Source organism: Microtus ochrogaster, chromosome 6 (genome assembly GCF_000317375.1).
Source record: "Microtus ochrogaster isolate Prairie Vole_2 chromosome 6, MicOch1.0, whole genome shotgun sequence".
Taxonomy (NCBI): Eukaryota; Metazoa; Chordata; class Mammalia; order Rodentia; family Cricetidae; genus Microtus; species Microtus ochrogaster.
This window is the reverse complement of record NC_022013.1, coordinates 80,782,889-80,798,450: the sequence shown is the minus strand read 5'-3', so window position 1 is coordinate 80,798,450 and position 15,562 is coordinate 80,782,889. Positions and strand designations below refer to the sequence as shown.

Sequence of the window (15,562 nt, the reverse complement as noted above, 5' to 3'; positions counted from 1 at the left end):
AAGGACAAGAAAGCTAATAACCATAAAACTTTTTTTTTTAGAATGTTCATTAACATTCTTAAAATACTTAAGGCCCCTGATGGTCCTGCAGACTTTCCAGTAACAACTTTAGGTCATCTTATCTCCTCGGTCTATCTATCCCCTATTGGAGTCAAATCTCAGCAGGTGTCTCAGTTTAAATGAAGGTAAACAGATGTCCTGTTTGAGAACAACCCAGGGCTGGGTAAGAGGCAGGGCCAGCCACAGCCTTGCTGCCCACTCAGTTGGGATGGGACGCCCCCCTGATTTTGTGCTGGGAACCTGTTAGTCCTCAAAAGGACTTCTTCCAGGTGGAAATGGCATTATTTTCACCCACTGGACTTCAAAGAGTGAGAGCAGCCAGCGTCCTGGGAAGCTAATCGGATTTATTTGGTTCTATCTTTCCCTTGGGATGGGTGTAAAAAAGATATTTATGTATCTACATCTCACTAGGCCTGTTCCAACTGTGGGGCGAGATGCACTTTCAAGGTTGATGGCTGTACCTATTCCTGTGCATACTACCTGCTAACATTGTGTTGCAGGGAGATAGAGGTTTAGGTAGTCTTCAGAAAGCTGGAGGGAGGGCTCTGACTGGGAGAGGGTGTGGAAAAGATGAAGCTCAGCACCTTCAAAGGCCTTGAGAGATGATCCGAGCGAAGCTCTGCTTCTTCATGAACAAAATAGTGTTAGTAACACCTAACAACTAGATTACATGAAAGAGGGTATGCAGAGATTGTGTGGTAACAGGCTGGGCCAACAACTGTTAATATTTCTTCTATATGTACATATATGGCAGAATCAGGAGATTCAAGCTGTATTCAAAGCCACTTTGGACTGAGTTCTGACATCAGTGTTTGTTAGACCAACCATCAGAGGAATACTGAACTTCAGTTTTGTCTGTCACAGAATGAGCTTAATAAATAGTCAAGACCAAATGAAATTGATTCACAGATAAAGGTGATGCACACATGAAAAATGCCCAATAGATGTAAGCTACTATATTCCTGTTTCAGAATTGCATGTGCTGTGGCTCAACCTATCAGTTCTTCCTTGTCAGGCCCAAGCATATTGGCCCAGCAGCTTCTGGAAGGATGTGGGTAGATAAACATCTGAAAAAAGGCCCTCTGACTTTTCCATTGGAAGTTTTTCCATTTGTGGAGATAGATTTGGTGTTCGTCCAGCCACAACTGAGCCCTCATGACCAAAAGCAAGGGGTCAGATCAAAGTCATGCCTGCAAACATAATGGTGGCCATGGAGACCAACATGCTCACAGGCACCGATTTTCTGAGAGAGCAAACTAGTCAGTTTTTTTCTGGATGCTGAATTCTCCATAGCCTTGGGCAATGCCCCTAAATTGTTGGCATTCTGGTTACTACAGATGTCAAGTAAGAGTTATGTGAAACTGCATTCAGCTTAGAGAATTAACTGAAATGCCATCTGTCAATGGTTCTCAATCTTCAATCATCTGGGATAGCACCCAACAATTTGAATTTCTAGCAACTTTGCAGGTGATGCTGATGGCACAGTCCTAGGAAGGCTCACTGAGAACTGTGCCACAGTTGCAGAACTCTGAACACATGAGGCGTGACCGCCACAGTGCTGCTAATCTGTGGTGCTAATTGGCAGTGCTAATCAGTGATACGTTGCTTCCACCAAGTATACAGGCATGAAATTTTGATTCAAATTTGGAGGAGGGGCTTGATGGAATTGGAAAAAGATATTCTAGTAACCAAAAAAAAAAAAAAAGATATATAAGGATTTACAGCCCCTAAAACAACTTTACCAAAACTGGACAAATGCACTAAAACTTTGGGAACACGGTCACCTAAAGCAGCGCTTTGAACAGGAAAAAAAAGCTAAGCCTGGAAGCCATTGATCAGGAAGGAATGTGTTGTAAAAAGATTCAGTTGTTTTTTAGGACTTTGAGAAAGTGGCCCTAGCCACTGTGCTGGGAAACTGCCCTCTACTTCCTTTGCTGAGTCAAGCCAGCAGGATAGATTCTGAGCTTCCCTCATAGCCTCCATTAGGTCCTGGTGCTATGCCAATAGCCAGCATGCATGAGGAGAAGAGCAGCTCCCTTATAATCCGATGGGGAGATAAAGGGGACAAGAACGATGCTGCTTTCCAACTCAAGGCACAGACACCAAAGAAGGAAAATTGGACTGAACCGGTGATGGAAACCCCTGGGTTTGCTCCCAAGATCTTTTGGTGATCACTGAATCCTGAGTAACAAGGAAGCAGTGGCTTCTCTCTAGCCAGCTCTCTGGGACTTTCAAATCTTTCACTTGCCCAGGAGCAGCTATGCGTCAGTGGTTCCTTGTGGCAAAGGGGACTGGGCCTGCTTCCAATTAGCCCTCTGGGGCTCAGCCTCGGGTCTCTCCACCATAGTTTATTTGTCTTGCTCTCTGTGACAATCTGCTTGCCCTTGCTCCAGCTGCAGGTCACCCTCAGGCTTGGCTCTGGATCTCCATCTGCCTGCTCGGGTGGCCTCCACAGACACATTGTTGCTCTTTGTCCTGATCTGCACTAGCCCCTCCCAATTTTCTCTTCCAGTTTCTGAAGGAACTTCAGAACCACAGTGACGGTCCGTTTCTGAGACACAGAATGCTAAGCTTCCACTGCCCAGACCGTAGCTCTTCTGTAGTGGGCTTGCTTCCCAGGAGACTTCCTTCATGGTCTCCCAGGCTGTGTTAACCTCTGCCCTACACCTTCAGCACTTATGCCCCCATCCCTAAAAAGACTAGTTTCAAACTCCCATAGACTCCCAGGCCTGGAATTAATTCCCAATGTCCATTAAGATCAGCGTGGCATTCCAGCGTGCCCAATGACTAGAAAAGAATGTTTTCTAGATTGTCTCAGGGACTGGGTCCCTGGATCTGTCATTCTGAGGCAGCTGTGGGTGGGTCTATCTTAAAACCTAGTTATGGGGCCATCTAAAAAATAAGCATTTTTACTTTCTTACTGCATATAATATGTACCATTTCATAAAGGGTGAATTATTGAATGCCAGACTTATCTATTTCAATAAATTTCAAGGTCTATTTTATGTTTAGCCATTGATGCAACAGCACAACTGTAAAGATTGGCAGGCCCAAGAAATTCATCTAAAAAGTATCATTGACAGGTAGCTCAGTGAACATCACTTAGATGTTCACCATTTACCCCTGTGTGTATACTCTACAAATGTTCACTGGTAAAGGATTAGGATTTACAGATAAGATGTGGTCCATGTTTTCAAGCAGAATATAGCTTAATACAGGAAAGAGATATATCTAGAAAGGCTATATTAGAATATGAAAACGCCATGGCCACTCATTAATATCTGCAATTCCTAAAATATTGAAAAAGAGGATCTCTCTCTCTCTCTCTCTCTCTCTCTCTGTGTGTGTGTGTGTGTGTGTGTGTGTGTGTGTGTTAAGCATACAAAGTCTTAATTGTCTAGTCCTAACTGGTAATCCTTGGGCATGAAAAACACTAGACAAAAGAAAGGGAAATTGAAGAAGCAGGCTTCATGGAGCATATTGGGGGAAATGTGAGAGAACCAATCAGTGAATAATTACTAAGTGGAATATTCACAGTAAAGATGAACAACATGAAATCTCACTGTGTCAGTGACAAAGGCGGGCCAGACTTCTGGAAGGAGCTTCAACTAGATAATATAATAGGACTTTTGGCAATGCTTGGTGCTTTTTACTAGCTGGATTTCTCTCTGTCTCCAAGGCCACCCACCCAGTAATACATTAGAGTCAAAGAATCATTGAATTTTAGAGTTGGAAGAAAAGTTGGCATGAAAAGATGGTTGAGAGTGAATGTTCTATTGAAGCACAGTAAGTCTACAGCCAAGCAAAGGCTAGGCTCAAAGAATAGACAGCATTCATTACACTCTCTCAGAGCATGGAGTCTGTTGGGTATGCTTCCTCTGAGCTCTTAGTCTCAACTAACAGTTACCTTTACACTCTTAAATGCAGTCTTAGGAGTCTAGCAGATAGAGCCTCTGCTGGGGGGGGGGTGGCATTGGTCACTACCTTCTTGACTTTATAATATCATTTATTTATAACATGAAGACTCTCTGATAAGGTGACCAAGAAAGGCCAGGATAAAACATGGTTAAGTCATTGGACAGACCATCTGCAGTGCAAAGGGGCAGATTTTCTGGAATTGCTGTCATGCCACAGAGAACCTTCTTACCTCTGAAACATTGATCCTGCCTTCCTGGAAGGAGCAGGTGGTGGGGTCATGTGTGCAGAGGTTTCGGTACTTGCACCAATGGCAGCGGAAGGCGCTGTTGACACAGGACAGGCACCTGCAAGGAGGAGACAGTAAGAGGGCCAGCCACGCAGGCCTGCCACGCAAGAAGGCTATTATCCTTACATCCTAATCTCACTCTTGGGAGGGTAGAGTAGTGGAGCATATTCTAGTGCTGATAACTGTGGATTCTGCATCTGAGATGTTCATGTGGGCAGACAATTAGGGATACACTGGGAGTGCAGTGAGAATGACTTAACCTGTAAAACAGTAGTGTGCTAGTATATAAATTTTTAGGAATTTTGCAAGCTAGAATGTCAGTCCGATGGACTGAAATCGGCTATGGTGGAAGCATTTAAATGATAGAAATTGGTAAATACTATGTGCTATACTTCTAAAAGTCTGATCGCTGATGGTTAATACCAGCACATTTCTTATCAGCCAGAGTAGCTGTAAGAGCACAGAAGCAGAAAAGGCAGATCTGATTATAGTCTTGCTTCTGCTGCCAACACTGATGTCACTCTGAGTAAGTCACTTGCTTCGTGCATTAAAGTTTCTTCATCTGTCTGTAAAAAACATTCCTGGGTAGTCCAGAGGTGTCGAGTGAGATAATGAGCAGGGAATGGGTTTGGAAGGAATAATGTTAAGTGTGATTATTATTTTGAAGAAGTTAAATCACCAATTATTTCATTCTCTTAAATAACATTTGATTTTTACTGATTTGGTTCACAGCACCTATGTTACTGACCTTGGGAAAGTTACAGTATGGAATGATGACTTTGCCCCCCTATCTCTAGTGGTCCTCGCACGGAGCAATAGCCTATGTCTAAGGTATAAACGTTCTTCCCAAAGAGAGCACTTCTTCCTTTTTGGGTTTACCTGGAGTCTGTGTGTGTGTGTAGACCACTGTCATGGAAATGTACTAAGTGTTTTGGCCTTCCTCCTCCTCAGCTTCTGTATGTAATAACTTAGTATAGCTCTGACTTTCAGAACTATACCAAGCTGTTAAAAACAGAAACAGTTCTGCAATCTGGCGCCACCTGGTGGGGTTTGTATTAAGTCTAGGTGGTAGGGGCTTCCATCCAGGGGTCTCAGACTAGAGTGAGGTGTGATGTACATGAGGGGACTTGGTCCATACACACCCCAGAAAGGATTATTTTCTAATCATGCACACCCCAAAGCTAATCATGTCTAAAATAACTTTTTATGAGTTTGAATCAGTGCTATTTCATGTACTCCATCACTGATATACTCTTAATAATGTCACATGATTCAACAAGTAAATAATAAATATCGACCAGGGTGAAGGAGATGATGTTGGCTGGATGCTAACCCAGCTCTTCCACTGGTTGATTTTTGTCACTGTTTTTGCAGCCCTTATCATCTATGGGTCTCAGCTTATCATATTAAAGAGAGGGAACTGAACTTGATACTCTTTTAATTGAATTCCAGGATTGAGTAGAGAAGGGTAAAACAATGTTGAGCAATAAAATAGAATCTTGGCTGTCAAGGAGGCCTGCTTCTCTCTACTAAAACCTGCTGCCTGTGACAACATCTTCCTTGCCATAGAAACTCAATGTGGTGACATCACACTGGATTGCCATGGTGATGCAGGTACCCTCCCAAACAATAGATTCTGCTACCACTGCCTTAGATTCTTCCCTTCAAGAAGTCTGCAATTCGCAAGTAGGGCTATCTGGAGTTGGGATATAGTGGTAGTGGTCATTTTTTATTCTGCTTTAGTCTCCTTGGCCTGCCTTTGTGGCCTCTGGCCACTTCCACTTCTTGCTCCTCTTGTCCTATCTTATAATATATATTGAGGGATATGCTGTACTCTTCTGCTCTCCCAGCCCAGGCCCTCTCACTGGGTGCTGAGAAAGGCTGCTGTCTTTGTCTGTCCTCCTTTGTGGGCATATCCACCCTCAGCACTTGCCGTCAGTTCCCGTCTTCAAAGCCACGGCTGATTACCTGAAGTGAAGACCTCTTCTTTCTTACAGCTCCTAGGTCAGGACCCTTTTCTTGACATCCTAACTTTAGAACTGGGGTAGAGTGTACTGGGGTGGAGCCCAAAGGAATGAGGTAAGGGGCTGTGGTAAGTGACTGTCATTCAAATGAACACGTACCAGCCCCCTCCCCTCCAGCCCCCGAGACTACAATGTGACTACTGCACAAGTCTTGTCCCAGAGGAAGTGGAACCTTATACTCATATCCAGACCCAGACAAGGTTCCTTCCGAGGCATGCTTACAGTTGGTGGGCACTGCAGTTATAGAACTTGAACTCGGTGCTGACAAAGATCTTTCCTGTCTCCTTGGATCTCAGCTGCAACTCTAGGCCAAACCAATCTGCAAGAGAGGACAAAGTGAGAACGTAGGGCACAGTGAAGACCCTGAGGGGAAGATCATGTCATAGAGCCACCCAGGAGTAAAGACAATAGAGAAAGCCTGACCAAACATGCTTTGCCCCTGAGAATCCAACCAGTCTAACCCTCAGCAACAGATTCCATGAGTCCCTTGGCTTGGTTAGGCATACTCAATTACTGAAAGAATTTCAGAATATTAGCTCAGAACCCTTCAAGCCAAGTTTGGTGGAGAGAGCTCAATGCAATCTATTGCCTAGAAGGAACAGAAAGTGGGCACAGCGCACATAATACATTCTCAGCTAAGGAAGAATGAGCATTTTTTCCTCCTTATATCTCACTGAGGGCATAGCACAGTGCTTTTAAACTCAAACAAGCATATAAGCCAACATTAGCATCTGGTATGTGAAGATTGGTCAGGTAGCTTCATGTCTGTGTAGGTGACTCCTATGATCACCATGGCACACAATCCTTACCTTGATCCAGAGGGATAACAGGGACGTCCTTGGGCCCAGGTGAGATGCAGATGACTTGGCTCCCAGATACCTGTCCTTCCACCTCAGTCAAGTTCCCAAAGGCACAGGCGATACCCTCAGAGAGGTTGGGGGCATCATTTACAACCAGGCTGAGCTGTGGGAAAAGAAGAGCTCAGGAGAGCCACTGGCCCGGCAAGGCTCCCTGCCAGGAGCTATTGCTCAGGGATCTCCTTGACCTCCTCTATAAGAGAAGGGCAATGGTCTAGTGATCTTCCATTTTTGATGTCAAGCAATTAAAATGACAAATGGTTGTGTGATGTGTGAGGTCAAAGGCCTTCATAAAGATTGTTATTGTTAATTCTTCAATCTTCTTCAATCTTATCCAGCATCAGGAAGCACTTGCTGCTCAAGGAAGGAGGGGATTTGTACTAATATTTATCTCAGACCCTGCTCTATCTGATATGGAAATTAACTGCAAAGCACTTAGTGAGTCATAAGCTTGGGACTTTATCACAGGCTTTAGCTTGGGCTCCTGGGGGTGGAAGCTTCACCAGGATGGAGGTCAGGAACCTGGCTGGTTCTACCACTCACCTGTTTAGAAGCTGTGTTCTCCAGAGCTCTGTCCTCTATTTCCTCTGGGCTTTCTACTTTCTAGCAGTGCCCTGGTATGGGGCAGGACGCTCACAAGACACGCAAGGGATTAAGGAAGGTTCACTGGTGGCTAAATAATGTATACTACCTAAGGACTCCATCTAGAACAGCAGTCTCTGTCCTGGCTAAGTTTGCAGAGTCTCATTTTAGTGGTAAAAAACTAGACTTTCAGCATTTGAAAAAAAAAAAAAGTTCTGAATTCAGGCCACTTTTCATTGAGTTTGTCCTCAGCTCCCACAATAGGCACAACGTCCCTGATTGTTTCATTAGCATTACCGGAGTCCAAACCTCCTGGTGGGTATGAATGAACTCAAACGATGGAAGGTTCATTAACTAATTAACATTCATGAATGCTCATAAAACCTTCACAATGAAATTGCACTCAGGGCCTAAGGACACAGAGTATTTTGGGTTGTACCTTGACAGGTGACTGAGGGCTATTTTTATTGTGTTTAATATTCTCTTTAAGAACACACTTTGAACAAGTCTCAGTCCTTTAATCTCTCCCCTACCCACCAAACACAGTAGCAAGCTAAGGCTTTCTTGAATATTTAACAAACAGAAGACTGAAATCATACCATGTCCTAAGAATGTGCTGTTAGGTCTTGTATCATAGTTTGTTGTTGTTGTTGTTGCACTGAAATTCTGATTGATATGTGCCGGTAGTAAAGACATGTGCTGTGTCCCGTCCTCCCTGCTGTACACTCACCAGCCGGCTGTGATCTGACACAGAGATGCTACTGGGGTGCACCTCAAGGCTCATGCACTGGCTGAGACTGGCAGCGAATCGATTTGCTTCCCACGCCCGTTGGCATTTGTCCCTTCGGGAGCACCTACACGAAGAGAGATTCATAAGAGGCCATGGCTCTACTGTCCCTGGGAAAGAGAGATTTGCTGCCCCAGCACCATAGCCCACTGCCTTGTATTCTCAGGTATTCTTCACGACCACATATAGCTAAAGATATACCAAGGAAGAGGTATTTGTTTCCAGCCTAGATGCTGGGCAGGTATGGAGAACACCATGTTAGTACTATGGGATGCTCAAGTAAGAAGTTTGGGGTACTTGAGAAGTAAGGCTGCGAGAATTCTGTAGCTAGAACGCTAGGTTAGCATTCTAGATAATGTTACCTGCTAGCTTGATCCCACTGGACAAGTGACTTACTCTTTCTCTTCTCTGTGTCCTAAACCTTAAAATAGCAAGGATGATGACAATATGCTATCTTGTAAGGCTACTCCAAGGCTAAAGTAAGTTAGTACTCAGAATTCAGCCTGGCATTCAGTGGACATATCCCTGTGCTAGCCCTTGTGATAGTGATACTAATAACAATGATTAATAACATTATCACACTCCCAAAGGTGTTAGCAAAGAAGAGAGGGTTTTAGCTGTGAGACAGGTTGTGTGTGATCTTTGGCTGGATTAATGGCTCTTTAATGGAAGATACTATGTTTTATTCAACAAAAAATTCTGTCACAAGTTATATTTTAAATAAATGTTTGTGTCATGAAAGAATGCCTTAAGTCAGAAGACAGACAAAGCATGTGTCCAGGGCTGCCTCTGTCAGAAAGTCCATGTGTCCATTTCTCCTGATATCTTCATCTCTGGCTCCAGGATCCTTATCCCGTGCTGGCAGGTAAGTAACTCAGATGCTTGTGGCTCCTACCCGCTTTGTTTTATGGACCAGGCTCAGGGCTGGTGCAGCTCTAAATCCAATAGCCAAACAGGACATAGCACTACTGCAATCCACAGTCAAGCAGTAATTCCTACCCTGACTCCCCAAGCTCTTCCCTTCTTCCTTTCCAAGTACATAATGGATCCAAATATGAATGCTGTCAAAGGAACGAATTATGGAGGTTTGAGTGAATCCTTACGATAGCTTTAAAGTGAGCTCTTAACTAGAGCCTTTATCTCATTGACTCACTGAAATGGCTCTTTTTATCTTTTCTTTTTTTAATCATACTATTTATGGCAACAACTTTAACAGAGATATAATAGTCTGGGAGACAATGACACACTTGCAGGGGCAAGTCATACAGAAGAGAGAGGAGGATTTCATTCCCCTGGGACCCAGAGGCTCCCAGTCATCAGACCTATGCATCCACCTTCTACTTCTTTGGAAGAGGCTTACAGGTCTGGGGCTGAAGTTGCTGAGTCTTCACTGCCCTGCTAACTGGAAAGTCTGGGACGGTGGGTGGGAGGAAGGTCAAGAGTGTCTGATGAAGAAGAGAAAGCTCAATAGGAAAGGTGCAGCTCCTGTCCCCATCCAAACTTGGTAGGTAGAATGGCTAGAAGGTGTGAGCCCAGAGAGATGGGGAAGATTCTCTGAAGACAAGTGGGCACTGGAAATCTGGGCTATCTTGACGGGGCTCAGTCATTCTAGAAGACATAGCTGGCCTGGACCAAAAAGGAAGGATGAGGTATTTTGCTGATACAAGTTGGTGAAAGCAGTGCTCAGGCTGAGAATAAATAATAACCACAATCTGTAATTCTACTGTGTTCTTTCTGTGTATGCCAGCTGTAACAGGCGCCGAAGCCTGAAGAGCAGGCAGGGAGGGAGGGTGGGGCAGGAGGCAGATGGTACAGGTAAGAAGGAATTGCTGCAGGGTTAGAGGGCTTAAAGCCTGGGACCTTCCCAGGGAACTGTGACTGAACTGTCAAATTCCTCAGAGAAAGAGCGGCAGATTGTGGGGTCAGCCTCACAGAAGGTAGACAAATAGACTGGCTTTTCCATTCCTCCAGCAGAGCGGATAGCTCTAGCATCTTGACCACTTGACTGACTTACATGGAAACTTACTGTCTAGGTTTTGTTGAGGTCGCTTTTGTAAAACTTTTTGAGAAGTCTCATGCCTCCAAAACCCAAATAAGGACTCAATCCTTTGTCAGTGGGCTCAAATCCAGTCCAGATTTTGCATCTGTGAAGCCTCCCTTCCTCCCTCCCTCCAGAACCCTCCCAACACCTGCTGCAGAGGCTGGAAGCCAAGAGCTATTGTGCAGGACCCTGAACTCTGGCCCTCTGCCTCCGCCTCCACCCCAAACCCAGCACATTTCATAGAGACGCTTTGGTAGCTGGCGTGGCGCCATGGAGTTTCCAACACTATTGGGCAACAGAATCCCTAGCCAGGCCCCTGCTTTAGGGCTTTCACCCTTTTCTCTTCCTCTGGGCTCTTCGAATTAGGAAGTTTAAGTGTGATTTTGCATTTCTATTGAGCTGTTTTCAATGGTGGGGATGTATCTGAATAGGGATATGAGGCCAGTTGGATGCAATGCAGATTTCTTGGAATCATGAAATAAGAGGCCAGAGGGGTCCTCCCAAGGGTGCAGAGTCCTTAATAATTATTTTGATTTGTGTTGCCTCTGATTTATTTCCAAAGCACTTATTATTTCATTTAGGTATCACTATTCACCTGTGACATAGGCACTTCCCCTGTTTAGCAAAGGAGAAATGTATACTTGGAGTTGTCAGGGGACCCACCTAGGGTCACACAGCAGTTAGCTGGAGTGGGAATTCTAAGTTCTGGTGCTCTACCATCTGATCTGCATGCTTTACCCTAGCTTCTTGTCCAGTCACTGCAAGAGGCTTTTGGAAAATTTAGGGATTCTACAGCTGCCCTGTGATTTCTCACAGTGACGTGAGAATATAATCATGTGGTTTCAAAGTCGCTGAGAAGACGAGCAAAGGACTGAGTTCAGGAAGCAAACTGTGTGGCCTCTTCCTGTCTTCCACATCGTGTCTCATTTATAATCTTTACTGTTCAGAAGAGGGAATTTCCTCCACTGTCCGGTCTATCATACCAGGAAACCCCCAGTCTTCTGCATGCCGGGACCACCTCTGGAATCCCACACACTTACATGTTGTGCAGGGCACACCAGCCACAGTGAGGATCCCCTGAGCTTAGACACTCTCCACAAGTTGTGTACTGTTCACATGATTCAACAGGGACCCTGGTGACCTGGCAGAGAGAGGAAAGGGAGCACGGGAAGGTCAGGTTGTGGCAACTTGAAGGTGTGTTTCAAAATTCCCACCCATGCCCCCCAGGTGTCCCCATCTCACTGCTGGCAGAGTCCAAAGAGGCTAACTCAAACCAGAAAGTGTCTGGATGGTAGCTCAGGACTCTTTGATTTTGCCAAAGGTAGAAAGGAAATCCTCTAGCCTGTTGCTTCTTCCCATCAGTGTCTTTCTGAGAGCCTGGCAAGTCCCTCGCAAGTGTTAAAAATGGTTCACTCTGCTGAAAGGCTATTGAGTGGCACAAACTCATCTCTGAAGAGTTTTCAGCTGGGCATGGGCTGAGACATCCTTCCTGCACAGCACACATGGGCGGGGGGGGAGAAACTTTTCCCATCAACTAATATTCATAGCATGGCACTAGTACTTTATAGCCAACCAAGTGTACCACCTGGATCCAATTATCTCATTCTCTGAAGTCTGCATTCAGTTTCTCTAGTAAATCTCCCATTCTTTGAAAAGTCTGGCAAAATGGGAAGCTCCACAGAGAAGCGCTGCCTGTTTGATTCTGCTTTGCCTGGCTAGTGGGAATTTGCAGATCAAGTGCCTGCGTCCCCCCACCCCCTTCATAAAGCACAGCTTTTGAAACCCCTCTTGATTTTGTGGAGAGGCTTGGTAAGGGCCTGAACTTTGTGTGCATGGACACCACTCTCCTGCATCTGCCCAGTACATGTGACAATAAAGGCCAGGCAAAAGGGCTAGAGGACTGGAGTTTCCATTTGACATATCTTAGGTGTCTGTTGTTGGGTGGGTAAGAGGCTTCTGAGTTGCAAAAATGCCTGCTGGGTTGGAAATACAAGCTCATTTGTTGGGCCATAGAGGACTATCACCTACTAGAAGTGTGAGCCCAGGTGAAAGCATGACACTTGGTCCAATGACAGAACATTCTGCCACTGGCAGGAGATAAAGATCTGAGGGGAACATGTTCACAAAATCCTTCCCAGAAGGTCAGAATGGCAAACTCAGTGAAAGTTTATTGAATGTCAGCTCTGTGGTGGCCTTGAAGTTCAGTGACAGGGAATCCACCGCAAATGGCACAGACTGAGCCCGAGCAAAGCCCAGCAGTCCACTGGTGTTAGCGGTACCCAACTGATATTTGGTCTGTATGTTGCTCAGGATTGGAACCCAGGATTGGTGTTAGCACTAAGTGCCCTGGGAGTTCAAGAGAAGGGGCATCCCGGCTAATTTGTCAGGAAGATGGAGACAGCAGTTAAGGGTGAGTCTTCAAGGATATGAATGCATCCAGTTGGGCGTGTTGACTCATGTCTGGAATTTTAGCGCTTGAGAGTTCAGTGGGAACTTAGGTAGGAGTATTATCCATAAGTGACCTAGCCTGGGTCACGTAGTGAATTCCAGGCCAGTGTAGGCTACAAAGTAAAACTCAGTCTTATAAAAAATGATAGGAATAGTAGGAGAAAGAAAGGGGAGAAAAAAAGGGGAAGGAAGAAGAGAATGGTGAGGAAAGGAATCATCAGATGGAGAGACCCACAAGACTTTCTAAGCTAAAGAATTATCATGGGCAAACGCAGTAACAGAGAAGTTCATTCTAACTTGAACTTGTAGGCAGGGAGAGACAGTCTGCCTTTCTTTTCTCACTCATTCACCCATAGTACATCCATCAATACATGCTCAGCCTTAAAACCAAACCTCCCTTCAATGAGGAAATAAGATGTAGGGAAGGTAAGCATAAAATCTGGAAATCTGGCTTAGAAAGCAGACCCTTTAAATCTAGGTTGGGAAACTATTGTCTTAAAAACCTCAAGCAGGATATATCTGAGGGTTTGGGCTGATTCTAAATCATCCCTGTATGACCTAACAGGGTGATGAAAGAGGTAAAGAGGCGATCATGGACTACCAAACAGACTTACGGTGTCAGAATGAGAAGACTCAACATGAGAAAATCAGAACTGTCTGATTTTCAGCAGTCACTTTGATCAAAATATACCCATCATGTGGATGGTGGAAGGGTGATATTCCTCTGGACGGCTATGAAAGGGACTCTACCCTGAAAAGAGGCTGTGATCCATTACAATTCAGATATCCAAGAATTTTATCTCTCACACTTTACTCACCACCTCTTTGAGACTATGGTTTCTTTAAAAAAAAAAAAGTTTCAATCAGGCAAAGGTAGATCTCTGTGAGTTTGAGGCCAGCCTGATCTACAGAATGAGTTCCAAAACAGCCAGGTTTACACAGAAAATCCCTCTCTTGAAAAACAAAACAAAAACAATTTGTGTGTGTGTGTGTGTGTGTGTGTGTGTGTGCGCGCGCGCGCGCGCGCGTGCACACATGCACCTACATGCAGGCATGCATTTGCCATGGTGCACATATAGTCAGAAGACAATTTCAGGTGTCAGTCTTTGCCTCCCACTTAGTTTGCAGCAGGGTCTCTTGTTGTGTACTGGAATACACAACAAGGTAGCTAGATTATAGGGATCTGATCTCAGTTATTCATGCATGTAGAGTGAATGCTGTCCTACGGAGCTATCCAGCTGGAGACTTGAACATTTGCCAGTTGAAAGACAACATCTAGCTATCACTATAAAAGAATAATAATCCTTGAAGTCTGCTCACAGTCAGCATTACCTACCTATAGCTTTCTGACAGCTGCCTCCTGGAAAAATGAGTCCCACGCCCAGGCCTGATGATTCTCAATCTCTCAGGATACCTGGGACCCCAGTGCCCAGCAGGCTTCTCTTGGGCCCCTCTGGTCTACTCTGCAAGGTCTAAGAGCAGCAGTCCAGTGCTCTTCCCTTTTTTGGGTTTTGGGCTCCTTGTGAGTGATGTCTGCATCTGGCTGGAAATTAAAACAACTGTCTGCATTGCATTCGGCCCGTCTGTCAAAACACAGCCCGGCTCTCAGCAGCTGGGAAAGGGGGCCCTGAATGAAAGCAGTGTCTCCAGCAACAAAGCCCACTTTCATGCCAAGTGCCATGGAGATAGTGAAACCCTGTTCTTCTCCAAACATGAAACCAACAGCACAACTATTTTTCCTATTTCCTGGGCCCTCCTGGTGGGATTTTTTTTTTTAAAGGCGGAGTAAAGTGAAACAGGAAACTTAGAAAGAGGCTGGGCTTGAGAACTTGCATTATTCTTTATGTTCTCCTGGCTAGGCACAAATCAGAGGAACAGCTGTCACAGCGACTGGGAGGAGAACCTTAGAGTAAGAAGCACGCGTGGGCTTTCCTTGTCCCTACCTTCATGTAATTCTAGTTTCATTTAGTTCTATCAGCTAACACTTGTTGATCTGGTGGTCCGTATAGGCTAGTAGTACACATTTCAGGAGAATAAAACCAAACAGCATTAAAACACAGCTACCACTGCAAGTTGTACATGAGCTGTCATAAGACCTAAGTGCTGTATTCCAGGGATAACATGAAAAAAAGGCACAGGCAACTCTGAGAAAAGAAAGACTGTGGTGTCTGCACTGACTAATAGGATCACCATTAGCCCCCCCTCCACGACTGTTGAATATTTGAGAGTACTAGTCTAAACTGAGGTGTGCTATAAATACCCAATATATACCAATCCTAAAGATTTAGTAAAGAAATGAAAGCAAATATCACACTAGGAATTTGATACTGACATCTTCAAAAATTAATGTTTTGCATATATTAGGTTAAATGAGATCTTCTTACTGTTTAAAATGTAGCTACTAGGGCAGTGGCACTAGTCCTGCAAATTCTGTCTATGGCCAACAGTTGGTTTCTGTCTGCCTGTGTTGTCAGGAGGTTTTTGTGTGAGTCTGTCATGGCCTGGGACTTACAGGATTAATATCTTTTTTTTTTTTTTTTTTTTTTTTTTTTTTTTTTT

The 15,562-nt window shown here is 44.6% G+C and overlaps 1 protein-coding gene across 3 annotated transcripts in view; it reads right to left on the bottom strand.

Moving 5' to 3' along the window:
- Nucleotides 1-15,562, bottom strand: part of Plxna2 (plexin A2) — a 203,987-nt gene that overhangs the window by 63,666 nt on the left and 124,759 nt on the right. For all 3 annotated transcript variants that reach the window (XR_003377039.1, XR_001228954.2, XM_005348915.2), the window contains exons 5-9: nucleotides 11,596-11,696; nucleotides 8,458-8,581; nucleotides 7,098-7,251; nucleotides 6,511-6,607; nucleotides 4,208-4,322 (exon numbers count right to left, since the gene is read on the bottom strand). Coding sequence is in view for 1 of the 3 variants with exons in the window: in XM_005348915.2 (XP_005348972.1) it covers nucleotides 4,208-4,322; nucleotides 6,511-6,607; nucleotides 7,098-7,251; nucleotides 8,458-8,581; nucleotides 11,596-11,696 (591 nt within the window). In the remaining 2 variants the exon portion in view is untranslated. The remainder of the gene's footprint in view (nucleotides 1-4,207; nucleotides 4,323-6,510; nucleotides 6,608-7,097; nucleotides 7,252-8,457; nucleotides 8,582-11,595; nucleotides 11,697-15,562) is intronic.